This window comes from Photinus pyralis, unplaced genomic scaffold, assembly GCF_008802855.1.
Source record: "Photinus pyralis isolate 1611_PpyrPB1 unplaced genomic scaffold, Ppyr1.3 Ppyr1.4_LG10, whole genome shotgun sequence".
Lineage (NCBI taxonomy): Eukaryota > Metazoa > Arthropoda > Insecta > Coleoptera > Lampyridae > Photinus > Photinus pyralis.
This window is the reverse complement of record NW_022170250.1, coordinates 18,165,362-18,193,340: the sequence shown is the minus strand read 5'-3', so window position 1 is coordinate 18,193,340 and position 27,979 is coordinate 18,165,362. Positions and strand designations below refer to the sequence as shown.

General features: G+C 40.6%; 1 protein-coding gene and 1 long non-coding RNA gene across 11 annotated transcripts; one reads left to right on the top strand and one right to left on the bottom strand.

Annotated features, from left to right (window-relative positions):
* On the bottom strand, nt 1–27,889 carry LOC116161463 (chloride channel protein 2). 10 transcript variants are annotated; one of them, XM_031474817.1, is made up of 13 exons: nt 27,306–27,602; nt 22,791–22,937; nt 7,147–7,267; nt 6,952–7,095; nt 6,769–6,897; nt 2,454–2,744; nt 2,184–2,394; nt 2,033–2,134; nt 1,744–1,978; nt 1,568–1,691; nt 871–1,520; nt 529–822; nt 1–477 (listed from the first exon to the last, which is right to left on the bottom strand). In XM_031474817.1, exons 2-13 carry the CDS (start codon nt 22,845–22,847, stop codon nt 88–90), a joined length of 2,748 nt encoding a protein of 915 aa, XP_031330677.1. In that variant the 5' UTR covers nt 22,848–22,937; nt 27,306–27,602; the 3' UTR covers nt 1–87. The 10 variants fall into 10 exon arrangements, with proteins under 10 accessions (XP_031330677.1, XP_031330674.1, XP_031330673.1 ...); XM_031474814.1 differs by having other exon boundaries at nt 529–1,520; nt 27,306–27,604; XM_031474813.1 differs by having other exon boundaries at nt 6,952–7,267; nt 27,306–27,603.
* On the top strand, nt 15,660–16,737 carry LOC116161465. The gene is made up of 4 exons (XR_004143398.1): nt 15,660–15,782; nt 15,835–15,963; nt 16,148–16,259; nt 16,318–16,737. It is a non-coding gene; the product is annotated as an uncharacterized LOC116161465 (long non-coding RNA).
* Nucleotides 27,890–27,979: the final 90 nt, after the last annotated feature.

Here is a 27,979-nt window from a genome sequence, read left to right as displayed (position 1 = left end):
TTGGAATTAGGATATTTAATTGTACGGTAATTAAAATTAAATAAATATCACATAAAACGTCTAGCGATAAAAAATACGTAGGTAGCGCTATACTTCCGAGTCTTTGGACATGAGTGCCGTCGTCGTTTCGTCCGCCTCCTCGCACGGACACTCCTTACTGTCGGCGACGTTATTGTTCGAAAGGTCGTGCTTGTCCGCCGAAAAGCTCGGCACGAGACCGCTGTTCGCGTCCTCGATCGCCTTCCTCAGATCGGTCAGTCCGACGACGCCGATCAGCTTGCCGATCGCGGTCACGTACGCGTGATTCACACCGACCATCGAGAAGAGCGAGTGGACCTTAAGCAACGAGGTCCTTTCGACGAGCTGAAACGGAGCGGGGTCGATCGTGCACGTCGAGAACTCGACCGGCAGCTGCATCTGTTCGTCCTCCCACTTGCGCTGGTCCTCGGGCGACATGTCGCAGACCCTCTCCTTTGGCTGAAAACGCGATCGGTTAGTCTAGGACTTGGGGGAGGGGGGAGGGCGTACCAGCTGAACCTTTTTGAAGCTAGAAGTGCTGATTGCAGGTAGTATCTCCGGTTTGCTACTTTCACCCAGGACCGGCTGCGACTCCCCGTTCTCCACGTCCTGGAGTTGGGCCGACTTCTTGAAAATGGCCTCGAAGGCCAGCCGTATTCGGCTTTCCGCACCGGTAACTGTGGTGTAGGGTGTCGCGCCCGGACTGTTCGACATTAGTGGGCTGAAGCCTTTTAGCGTAAACGAGTTGGTCTTCTTCAGAATGGACTTTTTGGGTTGGGATCCGAAGACTGGATGGTAGGTGGGCTGAAATTGGGTTTGGATTGTGAATGATTTTTTTTTGTGGAGGCTTACCTGGTCGACGACATTGAGTTGGTTCTCCGACATTTGCCTGAGTGCTAGCATGTCCGGGGCTGGGGAGACGTGGAAGCGGGACGGTCGTCTTTGGCGCTCCTCCGCTTTTTTCTGCTCCTCGCGCGCCAGGGCTTCACGGTGCCTGATCGCTGCAACCTGCAGTCTACGTTCTCGACCGATCTGCTGCTCGATCAGCTCGATCAGGTGCATTCGCTGAATGGACCCAAGTAACACCATGCTCTCGGGAGTGTCCACGAGTGGAAACCCCTTCAAGCGTCGGTTCTCCTTCAGCATGACCTTCAGCTGCTCGTAACTCATTCCGTGGTAAATGTACTTAACGTCGCGCATCATGAAGTCCTCCACGCAAATGTTGTACATACCGCTGCTGCTCGGCAAGAAATCGGGGAGGTATGGTAGTTTCTTTATAAGAATAATACTGTCGTATATACTGGGGAAGAGCAGGCTGGCGATGGCGTTCGAGATCAGTACGGCGATCATTATGGGGATGATGTGCGTGATTTGGCCGGTCATTTCGAAGACGATGACCGACACTGAGATTGTATGGGTCACTGCGCCACTGAACGCTGCGGCGCCGACGGTTGCGTAACCTCCAGGAACGATTTGGGACGTTCTTCCTCCAAATTGCATACCTGAGTGCAAACAAGGTTGCCAAATGGTACTTAATTTCTACGCTCACCTGTTGAGAACCACATGTGCATCAGTTCCCCCACGATTCTTCCAAGAGCCGCTCCAATTTTGAAGACTGGTATAAAGCTACCACTCGGCACTGGGATTGTTGAGCTTATTATGGAGAAGATGAACTGGAAGGAAGTTAATTAGCTATACACTGCGACCTGGGGGGGCTTTTGGTACCGTGAACACTATGAACCCGCCAAGGCTGACGTACACACCAGAGTATGGTGTTTGCCAGTGTTCGACTATCGCCTGTTCCTCGACCGTTAGCGTCTTCCCTGTCCAAGTAAAATTGCTGAAAAGATTACTGACTTGGTCGTGTGTGTTAAGTTCACCGGCCATGAACTGTCCGCTTCCCAGAGGGAAGGAGACAGTAGAAACTATAAGCGAGACGAAGGCGGGATACAAAAACCGGCTGAAATCGAAAAGCTAGCTTAACGTTTTGCTTACGCCTCCAAAGTCCACTCACTTCTTTTGCAGGAAATTGTTGATAATCTTACTCTTGCGCATGAACATGACGTATCGTCGATGGACCCACACGTAGAAGGCGCCACCAATTCCGCTGACAACCCTGCAACAACAACCGTTTATTTGGAGCCGAACATCCGGAAACCGAGTACCCAATCAAAGCAAACACAAACAGCTCTTGCGGGTCAAAAGGGAAATCCATGGTGAAGTTAGTTTTAAAGAAAGCCGTTACGGTAGCAGCCTGCTCAAACCAAACCGAGAGCAAGCGAAAAACGGTCGCGCCGCAAACCGCCGAGAAAAAGGCGCGCCAGTAATTTCTGACGGCAAAGTAAACGGTTGTTACTTCAATGCTAAATAAAACACCTAAAACACTACGTCTCAGTCTAAACTACGAATTCGCGGCGCGAGAGGGCGCGACTTACCTCCGACCGGTGCGGCGAAGCAGCTCGCGACGCCGACGGCGCACGCCGCCGCCAGCATCTCCGTGTTGCGGCTCTCGTTCTCGTAGATGCCCTGAAAGCCGGTCACGAGCTTGCTGAGCAGCGTCGCGACTATGCTCGCGATGTGCACGAAGGGACCTTCCTTGCCGAGCGGCATGCCGCTGCCGAGCGTCGCCGTCAAGCCGATCACCTTCGCGACCAGCGTTCGAAACGTTAGGTACTCCTTTAGGGCAACGCCGCGCAGTATGGTCTTCATTTCGGGAATGCCGGAACCTAAAATTTCGACATATGCAAGAAACAGCGACACTGGCACTAACTATGCGCTGAGAAAATGCCGCCTTTCGGTAATTATGGGCTTAATTATTTGATTGATTATTCGATCTTTCGTAATAGTGCACAATTTGCGCTTAAATATTGATCAAAAGTCCAATGACAGATGTCTTCGACTACCTGCATGATTAAAGAAGTTAGCGCTATTACCGCATTAACGCAAATGGCGCATAATGGCGCATAATTGATTCTTTAATATTTCGTGAAATAGTGACGTCCATAATATTAGCCATAAGATCGATACAAGGCCCTTTTCTATGATACTAAACAGGTTCACCGACGTAGCTAAAAAGGCGCACAATTGCACCTAATTTTTTTTAAACGCGCAAATTAAAAAAAAATGGCGCATAAGGACGCCCAAATATTATGCCAGAAGATATTAACGTAGCGCTAGTGAGCGATGCAATTTTTATACATTGCTTAAATAGCGCAAAAAAAGGGGCATAATAAATGGATTGTTATATGATGTTGGGCAGTCATGCACTGCCAGACACTTTTTCTTGAAAGGCGCATAATAACGCACAATTGATGCTTAAATACCGCACAAAATCAGTGGCTCAATTACTGAGAAAATTGGGGCCGAGGACCGACCCACAGAAATTTTAGAAAAATGTTTCTTTTAACATGGTTTAACTGAAGTGGCACAAGAAAGCGCAAAATGCTCCTAAAAGGTTACAGACGGAAGGCAACCTTTGTGCTCACGCACGACTTCGTACTTTTGAGATTCTGCCTGCTACTAGTTTCCCGTTACGAGCGCATAGTGAGGAATAGTAGGATTGTACACAACAGCGCATAATATGCGCCTAACAAGTGCAGAAAGTAAAGATATGACCGTCTTCGCGCGCCTTAAACGACTTCCTTGTTAGGGAAACAAATCGAAAATGTGTATAGTAGCGAGTAGTATACTAGAGCATAATGGCGCATAGTATGCGCATACAGACTGCAGAAGGGATGATACGACAATCACCAGACTCACGCACTGCTTCGTCTCTGGATACCTACCAGTTTTGCGTTAGGAAAATTATTAAATTGAAATTGCGCATAAATAAAGAACAGTATGGTGATACAGAACAGCGCATAGTATGTGCCTACAGGGCAAAAAAAGGAGATGACGCTTTCCGTACTACACTTGAGGTTTCTTGCTCTTAAGGATCTTCCTGCTACTAGTTTAGGGTTAGAGAAACAAATAAATCAAAAATGCGCATAATATCGAATGGTGGACTTGTACACAACAGCGCATAGTATGCCCCTAAAAGTTGCAGAGGTGAGGATATTGCGATCTGCACAGTGCCCGTAACGGTAATACTTCTTTGCTAAGGAAAGAAATAAACCGAAAATGCGCATAAATAAGGAATAGTATGATAAAACAAAGCAGCTCATACTATGCGCCTATAGATTGGAGAAAGGAGCATATGCACGCAGGGCTTCATAATCTATGGATTCTCTTGGAACTAGTTTTGCGTTAGAACAATCAAATTGAAACTGCGCATAAATAATGAATAGTATTATAATACGGAACAGCGCATACTATGCGCCTACAGACCGCGGAAGGGAGGACATGACGGTTTTCGCACTGCACGTAGGTTTTCCTGCGACTAAGGATCTTTTTGCTACTAGCTTTGCGTAGATAAATAATTAAATTGCAAATGCGCATAAATATCCAATAGTATAGTGGTACAGAACAGCGCATAGTATGCGCCTACAGGCCGCATGAGAGAGGATGTGGAGATTTTCGTGCTGTTAAGAATCTTCTGGCTACCAGTTTTACGTTAGAAACACAATTAAATTCAAAATTGGCATATTTAACGAATAGTATGATGATACAGAATGGGGCATAGTATGCGCCTACAGGCTGCAGAAGGGATGATACGAGAATCCCCGGACTCATGCACTTCTTTATGTTGTTTAGATTTTCCTGTAACCGCTCCTGCTACAGAAACAAATAAATCGAAAATGCGCATAATAAACGATAGTGAACTAGTACAGAAAGCGCATAGTATGCGCCTGCACGCCGCAGAAAAGAGGATATGATGATTATCGTACCGCATGTACAGATGATCTTATGACTATCAGTTTTACGTTGGAAAAACAATGAAAGTAAAAATGCACAAAAGTAAATAATAGTATGTTGATAAAGGACAGCGCATAGTATGTGGCTACTGGGAAAAAAAAGGATATGACGCTTTTCGTACTACACTCGCGGTTTCTTGCTCTTAAGGATCTTCTTGCTACTAGTTTTAGGGTTGGAAAAACAAATAAATCAAAAATGCGCATAATATCGAATGGTGGACTTGTACACAACAGCGCATAGTATGCCCCTAAAAGTTGCAGGGGTGAGGATATTGCGATCTGTACAGTGCACGTAACGATTCTCCTTGTAATACTTCTTTGCTAAGGAAAGAAATAAACCGAAAATGAGCATAAATAAGGAATAGTATGATAAAACAAAGCAGCTCGTACTATGCGCCTATAGATTGGAGAAAGGAGCATATGCACGCAGGGCTTCATGCTCTATGGATTCTCTTGGAACTAGTTTTGCGTTAGGAGAACAATCAAATTGAAACTGCGCATAAATAATGAGTAGTATTATAATACGGAACAGCGCATACTATGCGCCTACACACCGCGGAAGGGAGGAAATGACGGTTTTCGCACTGCACGTAGGTTTTCCTGCGACTAGGGATCTTCTTTGCGTAGAAAAATAATTAAATTGCTAATGCGCATAAATATCCAATAGTATAGTGGTAGAGAACAGCGCATAGTATGCGCCTACAGGCCGCATGAGAGAGGATGTGGAGATTTTCGTGCTGTTAAGAATCTTCTGGCTACCAGTTTTACGTTAGAAACACAATTAAATTCAAAATTCGCATATTTAACGAATAGTATGATGATACAAAGTAGGGCATAGTATGCGCCTACAGACTGCAAAAGGCATAATACGACAATCCCCGGACTCACGCACTTCTTCGTGCTTTTTAGATTCTTCCTGCAAGCGTTTCCGCTACAGAAACAAATAAATCGAAAATGAGCATAATAAACGATAGTGAACTAGTACAGAAAGCGCATAGTATGCGCCTACAGGCCGCGGAAGAGAGGACATGACGGCTTTCGCACTGCACGTAGGGCTTCCTGCGACTAAGGATCTTCTTGCTACTAGTTTGACATTAGAAAAACCATTAAATTAGAATTGCGCATAAATAGCGAATAGCATCGTGATGCAGATCTGCGCATAGTATGCGCATACATACTGAAGAAGAGATGATTCGACAATTTTCGGACTCCCGAACGGCTTCGTCCTATAATTGCTTCTTTCGTTAGAGAAAACATTTAAAGGAAAATGCGCAAAATAAAAAATAGTGTGATGACACAGACCAGCGCATAATATGCGCCTAAAAGCGGCAGAAGATTTTCGTCATGCTCTTAAGGGCTTTCTTGTTACTAGTTAGAAAAACAATTAAATTGAATATACACATACTTAACGAATGGTAGTATGATACAGAAGAGCGCATAGTATGCGCCTGCAGGCTGCTATAGAGAGGAGAGGTATATTCGTACTGCACACAAGGTTTCGTGCTCTTATGAACCTACTTGCTACTAGTTCTGCGTTAGAAAAACCCATAAATAAAAAGTGCGCTTATATAGAACAGCGCATAGTATGCGCCTAAAAGCTGCAAAAGAGATGATCTAGCAATGCACTAGTATCGAGTAATTTGTGGTGCAACTAATGTACGCACGATTCGTGGCAAGGAGCAAATTTGAACAAGTCGGCACACTATGCGCCTAATTTTGCGTACTTTTCCGCCATGACCTTTTGGCAATTGAGCGATTGACACACTTCCTTCTGGAAGCAGCAACTTTAAACTGGATTTGAAAGGTCGAAATACAAACTTGACACTTGACACTGTTAGCTCTAAGGTCATGATCTGGCCATGATAAGCATGTGATCTGTTGAAAGCTTGATGATTACCTATGGATTGTGGTGCAACCAAGTGCACAAATCCCGCGCTGAATAAGATTAAGCACACCGGTAGCGTTACCCACGCCAAATATTGTAATACTGGATGGTCCGTTATGTCGTGGTATAACCAAGTTCTTGCTGAAGAAAAAGAAGATTATTCGCTGAAGCGTCGACTGATGATGGAAGCGCTACCTTTGCCGCAAACCGCGATTCCTTTATCCATGATGTAGCTGAGCACCGCCATGATGATCCCCAGCAGCGCCAGAAACACCCAGTCCTCGCCCAGCTTCGCGAACGTATGCCTCCACAGGAAGGACAAGGTCTTCGCCAACTTTCCTGAAAGCGTACGTGAAACCAGTCGATGTCGCCCCATGGAGGAAACGTTACCTTGGTACCCTCTCAGCTCCTTTTTCCTCGCCTTCTCCTCCTTCAGTCGCCGTTTCTCGGCCTGCTTTAGCGCCTCTAGTTTTGCAAACTCTCCCAATTGCCGGCTGTACCGGCCATACATCTAAAAAATTAAAGCGCAATTAGCCAGAAACGTAAACAAAACGTAGAATTCATGGTCGGTCAAGTTCACCTCGACCTCAAGATGAAAGAGAAAAAAATATTCGACCGGTCTACCGGGGAATTTTTACGATACGCAACTATTTTCGCGATTTATGCAAAACCTGCGGTGGAATTTCCAGCAATTAACGATGATGTCGACGAAAAGGGTAAGGCAACTGCCTTCGCACGGTTTTTTTCGGAAAGGAGGTCCCGCGGTCCTTAGTTCGAGTTAATTAGGGCGCATGGAAAGGATCATACTCACAATGGCGATCAACATCGCTGGAGCACAAAGCGCAAAATTCGGCGGCACAAACTGGGGCACAATGAATTGTTATGGTGTAAAAGTAGAGCAGTTATCGAGTATATATAGGTAGTCGTATCAAGTACAGGGACGAATAAAGGCATTGAGCAAAAACTCGTGCAAATGGCGGCCATTTTGATCACTACCGTCATGGCTACCTTTATTTTTATGCATTTTTTAGTGTTGTTGAATCCGGGCACGGAAATGGAAGCGTCTACGGTAACGGAAACGGTAACGGAAGTGGAAACGATACCGAAAACGGAAGAGCTGGGGATGATATCGGTTACAGAAACGGAAAAGGCAGAAGGGGCGGAAACCGAAAGCGAAAAGAAGACACAGACAGTAAAGGGGGCGATAGAAAAGTTAGAGGAACAAGACGAAGTCACAGAAAAAAAGATAGAAGAAGGTGGAAAAAACTTCACAGGAACCCGCAAGTGAAGTGGCGGAGGAAGCTACAGAGGAAGCCACTGAAGAAACTGGGGAGGAAGCTGCACACAGACATACAAAAAAAAACTGTAAATGGAATCACAGATAAAGGAGCTACAAAGGAGGATAAAGTGGAAACTGCGGAGGAAGTGGCAGAAGAAAGTACAGAAAGCTGCAAAAAAAGTGCAGAAGATGCGGAATTAACAGCAGAGGACACTGCTGAAGTATAGCGAAAGGAATACAGAGGGCACGACGGAGGACACAAAGGAAACCACAGAAGATGGTCAAAAGTAAAAAGGCCACAAACCAACCTACAAAGGAAAGAAGGAAAAGGTGGTAAGTTAAATCAAAAAGGTATTCAAAAGAGTAGAAGCAGCAACGGAAGAAGAGACTGGAGCATCAGCGGCGAAAACGGAAACGGTCTTGATAACGAAGGCAGATGGAAAGGAGAGGGATTTGAGCAACAACGGAGATGAAGAGGAAACGGGGAAGGAAAATACATCGAAGTACGCTCATGGATGTAGGGAAAGGGAAAGAAAATGGAAATAATAGAAAAACGAAAACAAAAATTGGAACGAACAGAAAAAGATGTGGGGCAGGACAGTAGAAAGAAAAGAAATGAAAATGAAAAAGACAGGGACAGCGAAACAAGAAATGTGAGTCGCAAAAGAAATTGGCGGGACAGAAGCGCTAACAGGAATGGGAAGGAAACGAGAACGGAAACGTAAAATGGAACAGAAAGAAATTAAAGCAAGACAAACGAAAGGAGCGGACTGAAATGGGAGATGTAATGGGTAACGGAAACGAGCACAAACACAAAAGCGACAACGGTAACGGATGGGAGCGGAAGAGGAGAGGGCATAAATATAGGGAGGAAAATAGTCACGGGAAAAGGTATAGAAATTAAGAAAAAGTGAGGGTAAGGATTAGAAACGAAGGTACAGACGCGGGGAAGAACAGGAATTGGAAGACTGAAAAAGTGATTGCCAAAAACGCGACTAAAACGAAAGGGGACAAGAGAACACACGCGCAGAACACAAACCGGGAAATTGAAACGGAAGCAACGACGGAAACGGAGTTGAAAAGAAACAAAAAAGAAGGCGAAAGGTGACCAAAAAACAAAAATAGATAAAAGCGAAAGAGGGGTGAGAGACTGCAATGTATGGATATGGAAATAGGAACGGGAGGGTAGCGGCAGGCAAACACGGAAAAAAACTGTAGAAGAAATCACCGAGGTGCTACAAAAGATGATAAAGAAGAAGCCGCGGAGGAGGTGGTAGAAGAAGGTACAGGAAGAGCTACAGAAAAAGCCGCCAATATAACTGAAAATGGAAAGTTGAATAAAAAAAAATAGTAGAAGCAGCAACGAAGATGAGACTGGAGCAGCAGCGACAGCGGAAACGAAAACGGAAGCGGATCTGGCAACGAAGAGATAAATAAAAGAAAACAGTATCGAAAATGGAAGACAGGGAAAACCGTCACGAAAACGTCAGCGAAACAAGAGATGTGAGTCGTGATGGGGGACGGAAGCGAAAACGAATATGGGAAGGAAACAAGAACGGAGACAGACAGTGGAATAGAAGGAAATGAAAGCAAAACAAATGAAAGGGGAGGAGCGGTAACCGGAACAGAAGGAGACAATGACTGAAATGGATGGGTCATGGAAATGTGTATGGGTGGAAAGCGGTAACAGAAACGAGCACAAACATAAAAGCGATAACGGTAACGGATGGGAGCAGCAAGGAGAGGACTTACAAGCGTGATGGAAATAGTCACGGAAAAGGGAATATAAATTACGGAGAAGCGAAAACAAGAAATGGAACACAGAATATACTGCGGGAGGGATTATGAACTGAAATGGGAAGTGATTGTGATAACCGCCACTAAAACGAAAATGGACAAGAGGTAGAACGAAGGTAGAACGGAACACCAACGGTAACGGAATTTAAGATGGGAGCGTGAAATTAAAACGGAAGCGATGACGAAAGCGGAGTAGACGAGAAACGAAAAAGGAAGCGAACAGTGGAATTGAAAGAAATGAAAGCAAAAATTTAATAAAAACAGAAACTGCAATAGAAATTAAGGGAAAGCGAAAACAATAATCGGAGCGAACACGGAAGGGAGCGTGAGAGAAAAGAGGAATTGAAAAAAAATAAAAATGTAAGTGAAGGTGATTGCGAAAACCGCTACTAAAACGGAAACGGACAAGAGGACCTGGAACCTGGGAGGCAAGGAATTCAAAACACACACGCAAGTAGAACTGAAGTACCCACGAACTACAATTGAAAATTAAATTTGAAGCGGTAACGGAAGCGGAGTAGAAAAGAAACGAAAACGATGACGGAAAGTGCAAAACCAACAAATGAAAACAACGAAGACAAACATCAGCGAAAGAGGAGAGAGAGAAACTGAAATAGAAGCGGTGGTGGGTACAGGAATGTAAGGAAAGCGGCGACGAAAGCGGGAAGAGGCGGAAAAAGAGATGATGTACAGATGTAATAATAGGGAACGGAGTAGAAAAACAAAAAGAATTGAAATTAAGAGAAAGCGAAAACCAGAATTGGAACGAACACTGGAAAATGAAATAAGAAGCGACAACGGAAACACGAATGAAAAAGAAGCGGGAAAGAAAACAGAAATTGAAACACGGAAAAGGTCCTACACGGCACCATGCAATGAATCGGCAACTAGTGCTAAACTTGCTTTGCTTAGGTCCTATGAACTAATGCACAGAGCTGGGCAGAATACTTTCAAAAAGTATTTGAATACTAAATAGTAAATACTTTACACAAATCAAAGGTATTTGAATACTAAATTTTTGGTAAAAAAGGAAGGTTATGTATTCAAATACTATGCGAAGTATTCGAATACTAAATATTTGAAATATTTGTGAAAGTATTTGAGTAACAAATACAAATACTGCTTCCATAAGTGTATTTAATTACAAAGTATTTGAATACTAAAAAGTATTTACAAAATCGAATACTGCCCAGCTCTGCTAATGCACTAATCAGTACTAAAGCTGTGACTTTCTGACTTAGCACTAGCAAACACGAACGACCCACTAGTAACCAGTCACTTAGAGCTATCGAAACCTAGCACTAACCAAGGATCGGGTAGAAATTACCATCCAATTTTCAAAATAGCACTAACATGAAAAAGTTGGCACTAAATTTGTTAGCTAAGGAGCACTGAAGTAACTGGACCACGTGGCAGCACTAAATTCGTAGTGCTAACTATCCATGCATATTGAACCTCATTTGTTGAAACCACCGAGCACTAATCAGTACTAAAGCTGTGACTTAGCACTAGCAAACACGAATGACCCACTAGTAAACATTCACTTAGAGCTATCAAAACCTAGCACTAACCAAGGATCGGGTAGAAATTACCATCCAATTTTCAAAATAGCACTAACATGAAAAAGTTGGCACTAAATTTGTTAGCTAAGGAGCACTGAAGTAACTGGACCACGTGGCAGCACTAAATTCGTAGTGCTAACTATCCATGCATATTGAACCTCATTTGTTGAAACCACCGAGCACTAATCAGTACTAAAGCTGTGACTTAGCACTAGCAAACACGAATGACCCACTAGTAAACATTCACTTAGAGCTATCAAAACCTAGCACTAACCAAGGATCGGGGGGAAATTAATATCCAATTTACAAAATAGCACTAACATGGAAAAGTCGGCACTAAATTTGATGGCTAACGAGCACTGAAGTAACTGGACAACATGGTCTAGCACTAAATTTGTAGTGCTAACTACTAGTGAGTCACGAGATCTTTTTCTCACCTACGTTTGCTAGTGCTACCTACTAGTATTTTGTGCTAGATCCAAGCACTATTTTAAATGCTCGAGGTATTCGTGCACTATTTACAGTAGAACGGTACACTAGTAGCATTTACATGCATAAAATCCTACTTCTAACGCTAAAACTCGCATTAGTGCTCTTCCAAACATTAGTGCTCGTTAGTACAGTCTGGCTGGATTGATGCAATATTAGTGCCGTTTAGTGCCCAATAACAATTTTTCACCGATAAAGAGCTATGGGTGCGAATTGTGCTCACGCAGTACATTTTTGTTCGCATGCACTAATCAGCACGGAAGTGGCGAAAAAAGGGTTCCTTACAAAATTCACATCTTCATCGTCGTCAGGAGGCGGACAGGGGTAGAAGGCCTGCGCCCTTAAATTCTAACGCGCGTACGATTTTGCTGCAAGCAGCTTGCTGAAACTCCTTTAGCCCATTCCTTGTCGATCGCCACGTGATCCCTCCTAACGCCGAAATGCGCAACTCCACGTGCCGTCGATCGTTTTCCCCGCTGTCCGCGTTGTCCGTCAATTCCGATGATACATCAATTGAAATTATAAAAGAAATGTGTGCTTATGGCGAATTTGTCGCTCATGGACGTAAATTTAACAGCTCTTGATTTTTAAAAAATCCCGATGCTGCCATGTTTGAGAAAACAAATTTGCGAAAATAAATTTTATAGTTCTACGGAAAACATGAAATCAAAATTTCTATTCCGCTTTTATAATGCGCGTGTAGCAACTGTATTCCAAAAAATTGTCACCTCCTTACATTCCAAATGATCCTGATACATTCATTTTTACTAAATCAAATTTGTATCAGGAGGACATGATTCGCGAGAATAAATTTTATACATTCCACGACTTGTACGATAAGTTCGTAGCAGACAGTCCTTGTACGTAAAAAAATCTATTTCAACACATTTTCCATCTTTGATTTTTTCATATGATCCTGATACATCAGTTTTTAAAAAAAACAATTCTAAGATCAGAACGAACATGATTCCTGAAGTGAACGGTTCATTTTGATTTTGAAATACTTGAGACAGTTGAACATAATTCGTAAAAACGTGTATTCCAATATTTTATAGGATCCTGATTCATCTACAAACAAAAAAGTTGAGTCAGAAAAAGGCCATTCAGAAAACCAATTTGTATCAGGAAAACATGATCTGTGAGATCGAAGTTAAATTTTCTTTCTTTATAATGAGCTTCTAGCAGCTGGGCATAATACGTTAATTTGCATTCCATTAAATTTGACACTAATGACCCTGATAGATCCATCTTTAGCGAAAGAAATTTGAATCACGCGAACACTATTCGAGAATTTTACAATTTCTTCCGACAGACGGGCGTAAGTGGTAATACGTAAAACAGCCCATTTCAATAAATGTCTCACCCCTTGCACTTGCAGATGATGCCGATACATCTACTTTTAAGAAACCTAATTTGTATCAGGAGTACATGATTTGAGAATTTTACAATTCCTCACTCCTTAACGCTAAATTTGCAACAGATGGACAAAATATGTCAAAAAGAATGTTTCAGATTCCCGATGATCCATTTTTATGAAAACAAATTTGTATCAGGAGGACATGATTCGTGAGAATAAATTCTCTACAGCATTGTGGCAGATGATGGATCTAATACGTATAATATCTATTCCAACAAATTTCCTTGCCCTTCAGATGATCTTGATACATCCATTTTTAAGAAAGACATTCTACCAGGAGAACATGATTCTTGAATTTTGCAATTTCTTTCGTTTTTGAAGAGTTTGAGGCAGATATAAATATCAGGAGCACATGATTCGTGCCTTTCACAATTCCTTCCGTTTCTACGACTCATCAATTAAATAAAAACAAATTTGTATCAGGAAAACAAGATTTGTGAATTTTACAATTTCGCCCTCCTTTACGATAAACTTGCAACAGGTGGGCATAACATCAATATTCTTTTCCAGGTAATCCTAATACATTCATTCCTACGAAAACAAATTTGTATCAGGAAAGCATGACTCGCAAGAATACATTTGATACTCTCTACAACTTGAGAAATGAGTTTGTAGCAGACGGACTTTGTGCGTAAACATCTATTCCAGCACTTTTTCATTTGCTTTTCACATGATCCTACCTCCATTCTTAAGAAAAAAATCAAGCATAGAATGGTTACTGAATGTAACAATTCTTTTCGACTTTGAAATGTTTGAGGCAGATGAACTTAATACGTGGAGATGTGCTGATCCATATATAATCAATTAATATGGTTCATGAATTTTGCAATTTCTTCCGTTTTTGAATAGTTTGCCGCAGATGAACATAATACACAAATATGTGTATTCTAATTAATTTTACACCTCCTCCCTCTTCAGACGACCCTGATACAAGCATTTTTTAAAAAACAAGTTTGTGGCAGATGGGCGTAGTACGTAACCAATAAATGTTACACTTCCTTGCATTCCAGACGATCCATGTGCAAGTAATTTGTATCAGGAAAACATGTTTCGTGGATTTTGTAATCCCTTCCGTTTATATGATCAGGTAACAGATGGACATAACACTCACAAAAAGTGTATTCCAGTAAATTTTACACCGTTTTGGCTGTCAGATAATGCTGATACATCAACATTTAAGTTCACCAGTTTGTATCAGGACGTCATGATAGTAGATGGGACTAAAGTTTAAAATTCTATTCCAACAAATTTTACCCTTTCTACCTTTCTGATTAATTTTTTAGGAAAAATTCGTATCAGGAGCACATGATTCGTAAATGTCACAATTCCTTTCGTTTTTACGATGAGTTTGCATCAGATCGCCTAAAAAAGTGTATTCCAGTAAATTTTACATTGCCTTGCTTTTCAGATGATCCTGATAACTCCATTGTAACAAAATAAATTTGTAGCTATCGTGAGAACATGATCAAACGAATACGTCTCACATTTTGCTCCACTTTTACGACAAGTATGAGGCAAATGGACCTTGATTACACCTCCTTGCTTTCCAAATGATCATAATACAGGTACCATAAACCAATTTGTATTAGAGGAACGTAGACGCTTGATGAATTTTGCACGTTCTAGTAGCGGTTGGGTATAATATGTAAAAAAGCTTCCATTAAATATCACATTCTCCTGCTTTTCAAATGATCCTGATCTAAGAAAACGATTTTACAGACTCATTTACGTTTCTGAGATCCTGGTACAGCAATAAAGAGGCTTTTGAATGAGTGAATAATAAGTAAATTCTGCTGGGTTTTCGCTTCAGGAGCACGATACGCGCGAATGAGTGTTGGTAAGGTTTCACCCCAACTCGCTTTTCTGTAACCCTAATACAACAGATTTTAAAAAGTATACTGTAGCAGAAGGCTATGAGACCTTAGACCATATGCTAATATGTATGATTTAAGTATAGAACGACGCGTCAATAAATTTGGACACGTTGATTTTACGGCAATTTTTTTGGTTTGTACCAGGAGAACAGTATATTGACAAAAAGGCAAATTGTGGACACATATCACAGTAACCTTCCAAAATTATTGGCGTAAACCAAACTAAAATTGAGAGCAACTCGCGGTTTTACCACAAAACAACAGAGTGGGACCAATTAAAATGAACGTCTATGCAAATTTAAAAAAAACGCGCTAGCAATAATAATAAACAATTAAAAAAGCTAACAAAATTGTAATTAGTGTTTTTGGCTGTAAATTCGAACCTGAAAAGTTGCGAACTTCGAATCGTACAGTTGCGAAGGCGGTATCTCTTCGGACATTGTTGAAAACTCGCGGGGGTGCAAAGGGCCACTAAACTAAAATCGAGTGGCGAAAAGCTTTTACTAATCTGCTACCGCAAATAATCTAATCGGGACGTGTAACTAATAAATTTCGCCGATGAGGATGGAAATTCTCTCCTGGGGCCATAAAACGGCAAAAGTTCCAAGGTATGTTTGCGTTGCGGCCGCTTTTAAGTTAACTCTGTGTACCTACCTGCAGCGAGCTGTAAAATTCGTGACGTCCAACCCAATCCAGATTGAAAATCGGAAAAGTACCCCAATTCACAAAAACTTACGACGGCCTTGTCGCGACGTACATTTTCGAACTGCACAAAAAACTTGGCATTTCGTACGTAATTAGCACTTTTAATTAGTTTTATCGTTGGAAATACCCACTGATTTTTGGCCCGTGAGAAAATGCTACAGCGAAGAAAGGGACACCTTGAAACCGCCTGATCTTTACTCACTTTCCAAGTTTTAGGCGATTAAAACAAAATCAATGACCGGACTCATCAAATATAATTTGTTTACAGTATCGAACGAAACCGTGAGAAGATAAACAATGCAAGGTTGTCGAGATATTGAAACTGTTCAAAAAAGTTCTTTTTTCAACACCCCGTATACGGTCGTCTGCAGCAACACCCTGTACGCTAAGTTCTTTTACCATTAATTCCAAGAGCCTTTAAATTAGATCTGTTTCCAGGGCCTATCCTTGGTGGCAAAAGGGCACCTGAAGTCAAAGTAAAAAATCCGAAATGATAAAGAAGCATAGAAAGCGAAGACTATGATGTGAAATCAAAAAGAGAAAGAAGCTGAAAAGGAAATCGAAGGCACCGTGGCTGACAAAGAATGTTGCATAGTTTCGCTTTTTCTGTGACACTAATACAACAGCATCTAAAATATTGCACGAGGACGGCGATGGATCCATAAATTCTCAGCTGTTCTGTGATCCTGATAAAAATTATAAGGGAACTTTGTGTCAAGAGCATTTATACAAAAGAAGCCCTGTCAGTAAATTCTGCGTACTCTCTCAACGTGAAATTCACAGATCACACAATGCTATGTTCTCCTGATACAAATTTGTGTTTATGTTTTACCTTGAAAAACATTGCTTCATGACCAGACAGTAGAAAAAAGGATGCAAAATTTGTAGACAGATATGCTCTCCTGATGCAAGTTTTTGTTTTGAGTCTCTGTATCAGGGTTACAGAAAAGGGAAAATTCGCAAAATAGCAACAAAAAAACCGTCAGTACTACAAAAAACTGACTGCTCTTCTTGTTATTCTTTTTAATGAAGGTTGTGCGGCAAGGAAAAGAGTGTATTATGTTTTCTGAATATATAATTTTTTAAAGGATCACAAAAAAACTGGTTGACATGACACCTTCTCCTAAGGATGACAGGAAACAGAAGATAGATAATTAACTAGCAGCTATCTCCTAGTATAACATGTTCTCCTGCTATAGGAAAATCGCCCACTTATGTTCAATATCTTTTTCACATTCATGGGGACAGAAAAGCGAAAATATGCATAATATCACAAAACAGTTCTTCGCATAAGGTTCGAAAGAAAGTGAGGTTATGCAAAATTTAATTACAATCACCTTATCCTCGTGAATGGCACTTTATTATGTTCTCCCGATACAAACATACCTACAGTTTTTTTCAGGATCACAAAATGTGCTAATATGGAGAATTTATTGACAAAGGGCTTTTCGCCTCGCTTTTCACGTAGTAATTTATGTTCTCCTGTTACAAATTTAGTAGTTAGGTGTCAGTTGCCGTATAACGAATTATGTTCTGCGAGTTGCTGCAATAGGGTTTTAAGAGATCCAAGTGCCATAAGAGTAGGTCTCCTAAGGAGAGATCAATTTTTGCCTTGAGAATTTTATAAAGGAAAACGAGATGATGCAAGATTGATTGTTTAACAGATTCTCACGTAGTATGTTCTCCTGATATAAGAAGGCGGGAGCAAGGATGATTTCTCCTGATACAAACTTATGTTTATGTTTTACCTTGAAAAGTGTTGTTTCATGACCACACAGTAGAAAAAAAGCTGCCAAATTTGTAGATAGATATTATGCTCTCATGATGCAAGTTTTTGTTTTGAGTCTCTGTATCAGGGTTACAGAAAAGGAAAAATTCGCAAAATAGCAAAAAAAACCGCTAGTACTACAAAAAACTGACTGCTCTTCTTGTTCTAATACGTTCCCCAAACATGATTCTTTTTAATGAAGGTTGTACCAAGGTGTCCGGCAAGAAAAACAGTGTATTATGTTTTCCGAATAGATAATGTTTAAAAGGATCACAAAAAAGAGCTATATAAAGAATAGGTTGACATGACAGGGCAGATTTCTCTCCTATTGCTAATGTGTCTCAAGTTTGAACTTTCTGTATCAGGATGACAGGAAACAGAAGATAGATAATTAACTAGCAGCTATCTCCTAGTATATGTTCTTCTGCTACAAAAGGATCGCTCACTTATGTTCTCCTGATATAATATTTCGTGATATAAATATTCTCTTTCAAGTTGTTTTTATCAGGTTGACATAAACTTGCGCCCAAGTAGATATCTTCGCACTATCTTATGTCATATTGTATTAACGCTTTCACGCTTTACACATATGTTCTCCTGATGCAAAATTTTTAATTAACAGCCGTTGGAGAGAATATTGAGAATTTATTGGCACACGTCTCTTTATGCATTTAGATTCCATCAACTCCTTTCGTGTTCTGCTCCTTAAAAAGACTGATGCATGTATGTATTAGGATCACAGAAACGAAAGACATATGTATTATGACCTACTGATGCAAAATAGAAGAACGAATATACATATGCATAATCGCCTCCTTTTTGGAAATTCGTTATATCAGGATCACAGTAAAACGAATAAAAGACATTTATAAAGAATTGCCTTTGCAGCGATGAGCTACTGCGAGATTGTGCAGAATTTGATAGACACCTTTTGACTTTCTCTTAATAAAATTCTGCCTCTTTAAAAGTTGTTACACCAGTATCATAGCTTATTACTTACCGATTTTGCTCTCCTGATACCAGGTTCCCTTTAGGTGTTATTGCTATTTAAATGCTAATGCGTCAAGTTAAAAGGAAAAAGAGAGACTGTATGGAATTTATTAACGTACACCTTTCCTTTGACGGGCGTTGTATCAGTGTGTGTGAATCCAACTGAAGCTGTTCCTTCAAAAGTCTTTTATCAGGATCACAGAAAAGAGAAACTATGCAATATTTTAGAAAGATCTTTTTAAGTCACCCTGTTATAACATATTCTAAAAGGAGAAATTTGTGTCAATAGACCATGGTAAGTGAGATAGTGTTTGCTCTTACGTTTCATCTTGGTGCAACAACAACATCTGAAACAGATGCAGAATTTAATGGCTAAAGTTCTCCGGTTGAACATTTCTGTTTATCACTCTTGACAATAGCATTTAAAATGGCGAAGTCGCTAAAAATGTATAGAAAAATACCTTTCCACGGATTATACAATTTTGTCTTTTGAAAGTTGTCATATCAGTATCACAGAAAAGCATGACCATGTCAAATTTATCGTCTCGGAGGTTTTCACGTATTATGAGAAGGAAGGAGAGAGAGGGAGAAAAGTTGTTTTGAATACATTAAAGGAGAGATTCTGTTATTAATTTGTCGTATTTTCGGTTTTCTATGAAAACCCTGGTATCAGGGGAACATCTGCGCATTTCCTATATTCCTGATATAAAAAGGCGTTGATCAAACTTATTGCATGGTCAAAGTAGGAGAGAAGTTCGAACACACACAAAATCCTTTTCCTACGACGATTGAGACTATTTCTATTGGGAACATTGTATCAGGAGAACATAATAAATTAAGGAGTGCCCGTATTTTCGCCTGTTTGGCTCTTAAAAAACATGTATAAGGAGAACATGTAAAGAAATCCTGCAAAATATCGTAATTCTATTATCTCGTTACATTGCAACAGGAGACCATAAAAATACGTGAGAAGTGGCGGTCAACAAACCTTGTAGGGGCTTTTCTCCTTTACAGATAAAACCAATTAAATAAGCGTTAGATGGTGGTCGCTAATAAATTCTCCATATTCTCGCGTGTAGCAGGAGAACATAAGGTGGTGCGAAGAATAAATTGCGTCTAGTCTAGCTTTTTTTAAGTGTTTGTGTTAGGATCACATAATTTATTAATTTATTAACGGATAGTACTGTGTTCTCCAACATATTTCGTCCTCAGACAGTTTTCTATCAGGATCACAAAAAGTGTAAAAAATTGATTAACAAGAAATCCATCGCCGTATGACAAAAAAAGCGGGACTATGCAGAACTAATCACGCCAGCAATAAAAATGCTCAGGACATTAGTCAGGAGATGCTCTGTACCACTAAAAACTAGCAAGTTATGGGATTCGAACTCACCACCTGTGAGGTTCGAGTCCGAGTCTTAAACCGTTACGCCAAACCGACTAATGTGAATAGATGGGAGGGGAAGCAACACATGGAAAATTTGATGGAAGGGAGAAAATAAAAATGGTTACGGGAGGAAAAGAAAAGAAGGAAAGAGCAAGGGGATAAAGAAAAAGAAGAACTGATGGAAAGGATAGCAAAACTAGAAGAAAAAATGAAGGAAAGGAGAGAGGAAAGATAAGGGAGGAGTAAAGGTGGAAAAGGAAAAGAGAAAGAAAGCACGGACGCATGAATAAAAGAAAACCTACAAGTAGAGACGACAATTGAAGTAGGAGGGAACAAAGTAATTGTCGCGGAACTAACACTGGAAAAGAAGAGGGCAGATGTGAAGGAAGCGGGATACGTACAAAAAAGGGCACAGAGAAAAATTAGAGAGGTGGCGGAGAGAAAACGGGAAAAAGACAATACCGTAAGATGGGGTTATAGGAAATTAATGGTTGAAGACTAAGGATATATGTGAAGTGACAAAGAAAAAGGACTAGTGAGAACAGAGAGGAATGGGCGGGGTTTGTAAGAAGAAATGTACATTAAAAAAAGAAGACAAAGCGGGGGGGGGGCAGACACAAACAACAGAATTAGGGAAGGAGTAACAGAGGATTTCATGCTGTGGGGATGGTAGAATCATGGATAAAAGAAAAGAACTGGGAGAAAAAAGAATGGGATATCGAGTAATTATATATGGAAGAACCAATTTGCGAAGAGGGATAATATAAAGGGAAGAACAAAAAGACGCATACTAGCAGGAGTAGAAGAAGAGATAAAGACGTGGGGTAGGAGTGGATGTAGAAAGGAAGAAAATGACAGAGATGAATGGATACAACAGAGAAGAAATGAAATAGATGGTAGATGAAAGGGATGAGGTGAGGATAATGTCGGGGGAGATTTAAAAGCCAGAGTCAAGAATAAAGAAAATTGGAAAGAGAAATACAATATCAAGAGATAAAGAATGCAACAAAGAGAGAGAGAACTTTTACTGAAATTATCAGAGGGTGGAGAATTTTAAATGCAAATATGGTGGGAGATAAGGACTGGGAATACACATGCATGGGAGGAAGATGGAGGCCGGTAATTAGTTACATACTAGAAAACGAAAAATTACTGGAAGAAGGTAGGGACAAGGACAGAATCGGATCATGAAGGCAAAAAAAGATCATCAAATAAAAAATCACAAGAAACAAGGGAGATACAGTAATAGACATGAGACACTATGGAGACCTATAGAACGAGAGCGTACAAAGAGGGAGGGGCAAGACGAAGGTGAGTATTAAAAAGGCCATAGCGTAGTAACAGGCAAATGAAGGGGAAGGGAGAGATAATAGGAAGGAGTGGTCGGTCAGAACGTGTACCGAAGAAAAAAACAGAGAGAACAATCATGGAGAGTAAAAGAAAAGCAGAGACAGAGGAGGTATTGTGGGAACAGAAGAAAAGTACAACAGAAAATGTAAAGAAAAAAAGATGAAGAAACAAAAAGGATATGAAGGAAAATAAAACCAGTGAAGAACTTTTAAAAGTAGAGAAAGTAAGAGAATTTAAATAGGTGCATAGGTTATTAAATGCAACAAATAAGGGAAGAAGGTGTGGGGAATAAGAGGGAAGAAATTCAAAAACCAGTTCAGAATTAAATTACTTTTGGATGTAATGGTAAGAGGGATGTTGATGTGGGAACGGAGATGTGGGGTTGAAAGGAATGGACACCGAATTGTAGAGGAGGAAACAAAAATGGAGTAGATAAGGATAGCGTCGCGACGCAGGGCGGAGGAAAGGAAAAAAAGGGACAGTGAATTGGCGATAGAATGTTTGTCAACAAGGATGAACGCAATTGAAGATTGGCGGGAACAAAGAGAAAGGTATTGTGAAAGGAGGAGAGAAATAGAGGAAGTCATGGAAGAGGAACTTACAAAACGGACGAAGCAAGAGAGTCGGAAAATCAGTAGCTCGCGAGGAAACAGAAGGTACAAGGAACGGATAAGGGAGGGAAGGAAATACATCACACTGATTGCGAGGTTCAGATGCAGAAATGGGGAGAGAGGAAAGGATAAGTGAAGAAGAAGAAGACAAAAAATGAATACTTTGTGGAAAGAAACAGGGAGATATGGGAATGCAAAGTAGTAGAAAGAACAAGGGAAAGCAGGAGTGAAATAATGGTGGAGGGGGGAAGGAGAGAAGAATTGATTGATTGATTGAACTTGAAACTTCACACCAGAATTGAAGCCTAATCCATTCGATGATCTGAACCTCAATTTGAAATTTGATTTTTTTGATCTTCTTTTTTAAAAATTTTAATATGCGCCTTGCATCGCACTCCAATTTTGATTGTTTTTGCTTCGAGATCAGAAGATTGTATTCAATAACAAAAACTAGTCAATCCAAGGTCGCACCTGGACTTGGTAAACAAAGTTTTGACCCAGTTCTTCGGGTCAGAGGGTCAGATCAAAAAGCTATCAATTGCAAAATTTCCTGTTCCTTCTTTAAACCGAACCCGTTTTCGAAGTGGCAAATTACGAACGACATCTGCCCAAATCGATTTTCCGGGACTAATTCCTCCCACGTCACCACGTCGATATAATATCGTAATGTATGCTAATTATTCGCCATAGTTTACATAAATTGTTAGCGGATCGCCGATAATGAAAACGTTCACGAAATGACGTCAGGGAAATAAACGCTCACAACAAATTAAGAGCTAATCTACCGCTCGATTGCGTAACTTACCACGGTGTTCTGGTACCCCAGCCCATACTGCTCCTTCGGAACCGCCAAGGAGCCCATTATGACGGAATGATGAGAATTACTGGGTTACGGCATAGCAATTTTCCAGTTTGACGATGGGCCGAGTCATTTTCTCGTTAAAGTCCAATTCTGTAAAGAACAAAAGAATTGTGGTTATCGAGCAAGGACAAGTAGGTACTACACCTGAATTCAAGTAAATGGCGCGTTTATGTGATTTTCCCATTACATCACTAGATACTTACAAAACTGGTGAAGATCTTCAGGTCGACCTAGCGGAAAATCTTGGGTGCTAATTGGCGTGCAGGTAGGGAACAAGATTTGGAGGTATTCTGAACTGAACGATGCGGAAAGAGGTACAGCTTGCTGATTGCGTACGAAAGGTGGTTTTATACAAAAATCGCGTTTATGAATAGGTAATCGACAAGTCATGTTTAGATAAGATATTCTAACATCAAAGTCGCCGCCTGATGCGTTCTTGTTCCAAACGCCGAAGATAAGTCGATAAGATTCTCAAAGGTGGAATACCCTTTGAAAAAAATACTTTAGGTGCATTTCTATGCAACAAATCCGGGATAATTTCACATAGGGCCTTTTTAGAACCGCCCTACTGCGAAGTACATCTAAAATTGGTCGAAAAACGACCTCCCTTAGTTCGAATGGAGAAAAAACCTGTTATATTCCACGCCAATGAGCCCTTGGGGGTCTTCTCCACATAAACTTACCATTTGGAATTTTCTTCAGATATCTCCGTGACAAGTCCCACACACTGAACACTCCCTCGTAGTCACTCCACCTATTTTGGTGTTGCATTGTAGCCGATTCCATCCTCCTCTGACTTTCTAAGCGATTTGTGGGGAGATCCTTCTCTTTCCCATTTCAAGGAACGCCGTTAACTTCGGGAATCCTCCTCACATTCTAGTTTGACCGCATTCCCAGTTATGACATGACCTCAATATTCGTTTCCGAGGATATCCGATGAGGATTTTCCGAAGTCCTTTTCTTGACGTTCACTCACCAAGGTCTTTCAGTAACAAAATTGATCCATTCACAGAGCTCTTTCTTTGCCAACAGTTTGAACACAAAGCGTTTGCCTTCTCCGTGTAAAGGTTTTAGTCCTACTGGGAACTTAGTGACCTTTAGCTTTCCTCCAAAGACCATATTTGTGTGAAATGTTTTACTAAATCCTATACTAGTTAAAGAGTGGTACCAAATAGAGGAAGTTCGCTGGTAAATATCAATACGATAACCCCAAGGTTTTGTTATTTTCGAAATTTTCCCCGGAGCCTTCAATTCCAAGCCGATTTGAAAACAGTAGCCTTTGGGACCGCTGATTAAAATTTTGACCGTGCGGTGTAGGCACCACGAAGGTCGTCGGTCGTCGGTCAAGGTGTTTGCGACCGTACCGAGGACCGCGTGGCACGGGGGTGCACCGCCCTCGGAAACCGGGCAACCGCCGGGTGGTGGCCCCTTTTCTTCGGGAAAAGGCTGGCAGAGAAGCCCTGGGCAAGCTGCTCTGCCTAGGGGAGACCACGTTTCTGTACTTCTTGTGCGAATTATGGACGATTTTTAACCAAACAAACGGCGTACAGATGGCGATGGCCAGGAAACGCCTGCTCGAGGACAAAGCCTCTGTACCCTACGCCAAAGTCCAAGGTGGTGTCTGGTCCGGCGGCGACTCTGCCATAGCGGTTGGATGGGCAACCTTTGATCTGTCAGAAAGCAGGTCAGATAGAACAGGCTACCGCATTAGAAAGCGATAGCGTCATATGAGAACAGCTGCAAACTGCGGACCTCCGTAAAGAGGCTCGCAAGCTCTCCAATAGGTGCATCCGAACTAACCTGCCTGCGGACTGGGATGATCTGAAGATAGCTCAGGTATAAGGACTATATCCGAAGGTCTAAGCGAGGATTATGGAGAACCTTCTGTGGTAACATAAAGAGTCTTCCTGAAGTTCAAAAACCTTGTAAGATCCTTTGGAAAGACCCGGGGCAAAAAGGGGGGCCACGCGGCAGATATACGTTTACCGGGGGTGACGCTTTCATATGCTTCCTGGACACATTTTCCATGCTCTGGGGCTTAAATAACTTCGAACCCAGGAGGTCCAGGTTTCGTTTTCGATTATCTAGAGTCACTTTTGCACCATAGGAAAACCATTGATCCCAGGTATCGTTAATTAAGGTAACGTATTTTTTTTTATTTGTATAATAAATAACGATCGGTTTCCTTTAATAAGAAAGTGTTTTCCCGGAAATTTTGGTGCAGTCGATTTTTGGTAAAAAAGGAAGGTTATACACTGCCTTTTTTTGAGGCCCGAAAAAAAAATTGTTGCAGATCGACCCGGAAAAAAATGTTCTTATAGAATGTGGCCTGTAGAATCCATAATTTCAAACAGTTCCAAGATTGGGCTACTAGTTCAAAAGTTACAGCCCTTTGAATTTTCTTTCGAAATTGGTTTCTAGTCTATAACTTTTGATTGAGAAGTCTGATCGAAAAAGTACGAATTGTTTTGGATTCTACGCACCAAAATAATAAGAAAAGTGTTTTCCCGAGAAATTTTGGTGCAGTCGATTTTTGGTAAAAAAGGCAGGTTGTACACTGCCTTTTTTTGGCTCGAAAAAAAAAATGTCTCAGATAGATCCGAAAAAAAAATTTTCTTATAGACTGTGGCCTGTAGAATCCATAATTTCAAACAGTTCCAAGATTGGGCTACTAGTTCAAAAGTTACAGCCCTTTGAATTTTTTTCGAATTTGGTTTCTAGTCTATAACTTTTGATTGAGAAGTCTGATCGAAAAAGTACGAATTGTTTTGGATTCTACGCACCAAAATTAATAAGAAAAAGTGTTTTTCCCGAGAAATTTTGGTGTTAGTCGATTTTGGTAAAAAAGGAAGGTTATACACTGCCTTTTTTTGAGCCCCGAAAAAAAAATTGTCTCAGAATCGACCCGGAAAAAAAATGTTTCTTATAGAACGTGGCCTGTAGAATCCATAATTTCAAACAGTTCCAAGGTTGGGCTACTAGATCAAAAGTTACAGCCCTTTGATTTTTCTTTCGAAATTGGTTTTTAGTCCATAACTTTTGATTGAGAAATCTGATCGAAAAAGTACGAATTGTTTTGGATTCTACGCACCAAAATTAATAAGAAAAAGTGTTTTCCTGAAAAATTTTGGTGCAGTCGATTTTTGGTAAAAAAGGAAGGTTATACACTGCCTTTTTTTGAGGCCCGAAAAAAAAATTGTCTCAGATCGACCCGGAAAAAAAATGTTCTTATAGAATGTGGCCTGTAGAATCCATAATTTCAAACAGTTCCAAGATTGGGCTACTAGTTCAAAAGTTACAGCCCTTTGAATTTTCTTTCGAAATTGGTTTCTAGTCTATAACTTTTGATCGAGAAGTCTTATGGAAAAAGTACGAATTGTTTTGGATTCTACGCACCAAAATTAATAAGAAAAAGTGTTTTACCGAGAAATTTTGGTGCAGTCGATTTTTGGTAAAAAAGGAAGGTTATAAATACACTGCCTTTTTTTGAGGCCCGAAAAAAAAATTGTCTCAGATCGACCCGGAAAAAAATTTTCTTATAGAATGGGGCCTGTAGAATCCATAATTTTAAACAGTTCCAAGATTGAGCTACTGGTTCAAAAGTTACAGCCCTCTGAATTTTCTTTCGAAATTGGTTTCTAGTCTATAACTTGTGATTGAGAAGTCTGATCGAAAAAGTACGAATTGTTTTGGATTCTACGCACCAAAATTAATAAGGAAAAGTGTTTTCTTGAGAAATTTTGATGTAGTCGATTTTTGGTAGAAAAGGAAGTTTGTATGCCTTTTTTTGAGGCCCGAAAAAAAATTGTCTCAGATCGACCCGGAAAAATGTTTTCTTATAGAATGCGGCCTGTAGAATCCATAATTTCAAACAGTTCTAAGATTGGGCTACTAGTTCAAAAGTTACAGCCGTTTGAATTTTCTTTCGAAATTGGTTTCTAGTCTATAACTTTGGATAGAAACCGCTTAAAATTTTTTTATTGAAAGTACTCATTTCCTTTAAAGTAGTCAATCAGCCCCAAGGAAAGTGCCAAAATTCTAATTTTCAGTATTAAAAAGAAGGGCCAATTTGTTTTCTTAGGTTGCCGTGGGTAAAGTTGGGTCTACAGTTCTTGGGACCTTCTCTGGAAAATTTGCATTATTTTAGGGCACCTCAGAAATTGTTCAAACAAATCCAAGGGAGGGAAGGCAGTATCTCTGCCTAGGCCCTAGCCACTACAAACGACGCGTGCAAAATATGGGCACATACCATCCATTAATTTTTTACCAGATTTTTTACGAAATAATCGCCGTCACAAAATGTATAAATATCTACAAAAAACTGCACAAGATCATATGTTATCGTGCTATTAAATAGCTATTTAGCAAAATTAATTATACATAAATGCTACAACATTCTACGGCACCAACTACTCAGATCCGCGTCTCTTACTCCCGTTTTTTGCATAATTAGCTTACCGTTTCGTTCCTCTGTTTTAGCAAACAGGTTGCGATGCGGTCGTAAATCGTGTCTTCGCATAAATAACTAAACCGACGCACACGCGCAACAACAAAAACAAAACGCGATTAAAAATTACGCGACCATAAAACGCGAAAAAAAGGGCGCCGCGCGGAGCATTTAAAAATACAAATTAATCCTGCACAAAAATCATCGTCCGTGTGTTGTTGTTATCGAAATAGACGCAACCTTTTATTATTGTCTCACGACACTGGAAACGGTCCAAAAATTCCCAAAACCACTTTAAGTTATAATAATCATAAATACCTGTTAATTAACGGTGTGTATCCCACAATCGCGCTGTGCAATCAAAACTTGTTAAAACAAATACGGGCTATCGCGGGACAACACCAACAAAAAAAAGTAGTCATTTTATCGCACATTAAAGATTGTTGTTATCACTCGTCATGGAATGTTGCAAGTTAAATTTTTCTTCTGATCGCGCGCGCGATTATTATTGATTTTCTGACCGTCGTCGCTGTCGCAAAACGCTATACGTAACGCTTTATTTTGTATTTCAAAATGTACTAGCGATCATAGTGGTGACGTCGGGGAAATTTTCGAGTTCGTCGTCGGCATCGGGTGACATCTACCGCATCGCGATTCCCCATTTTCGCTTTTTTTTCAAAATCAA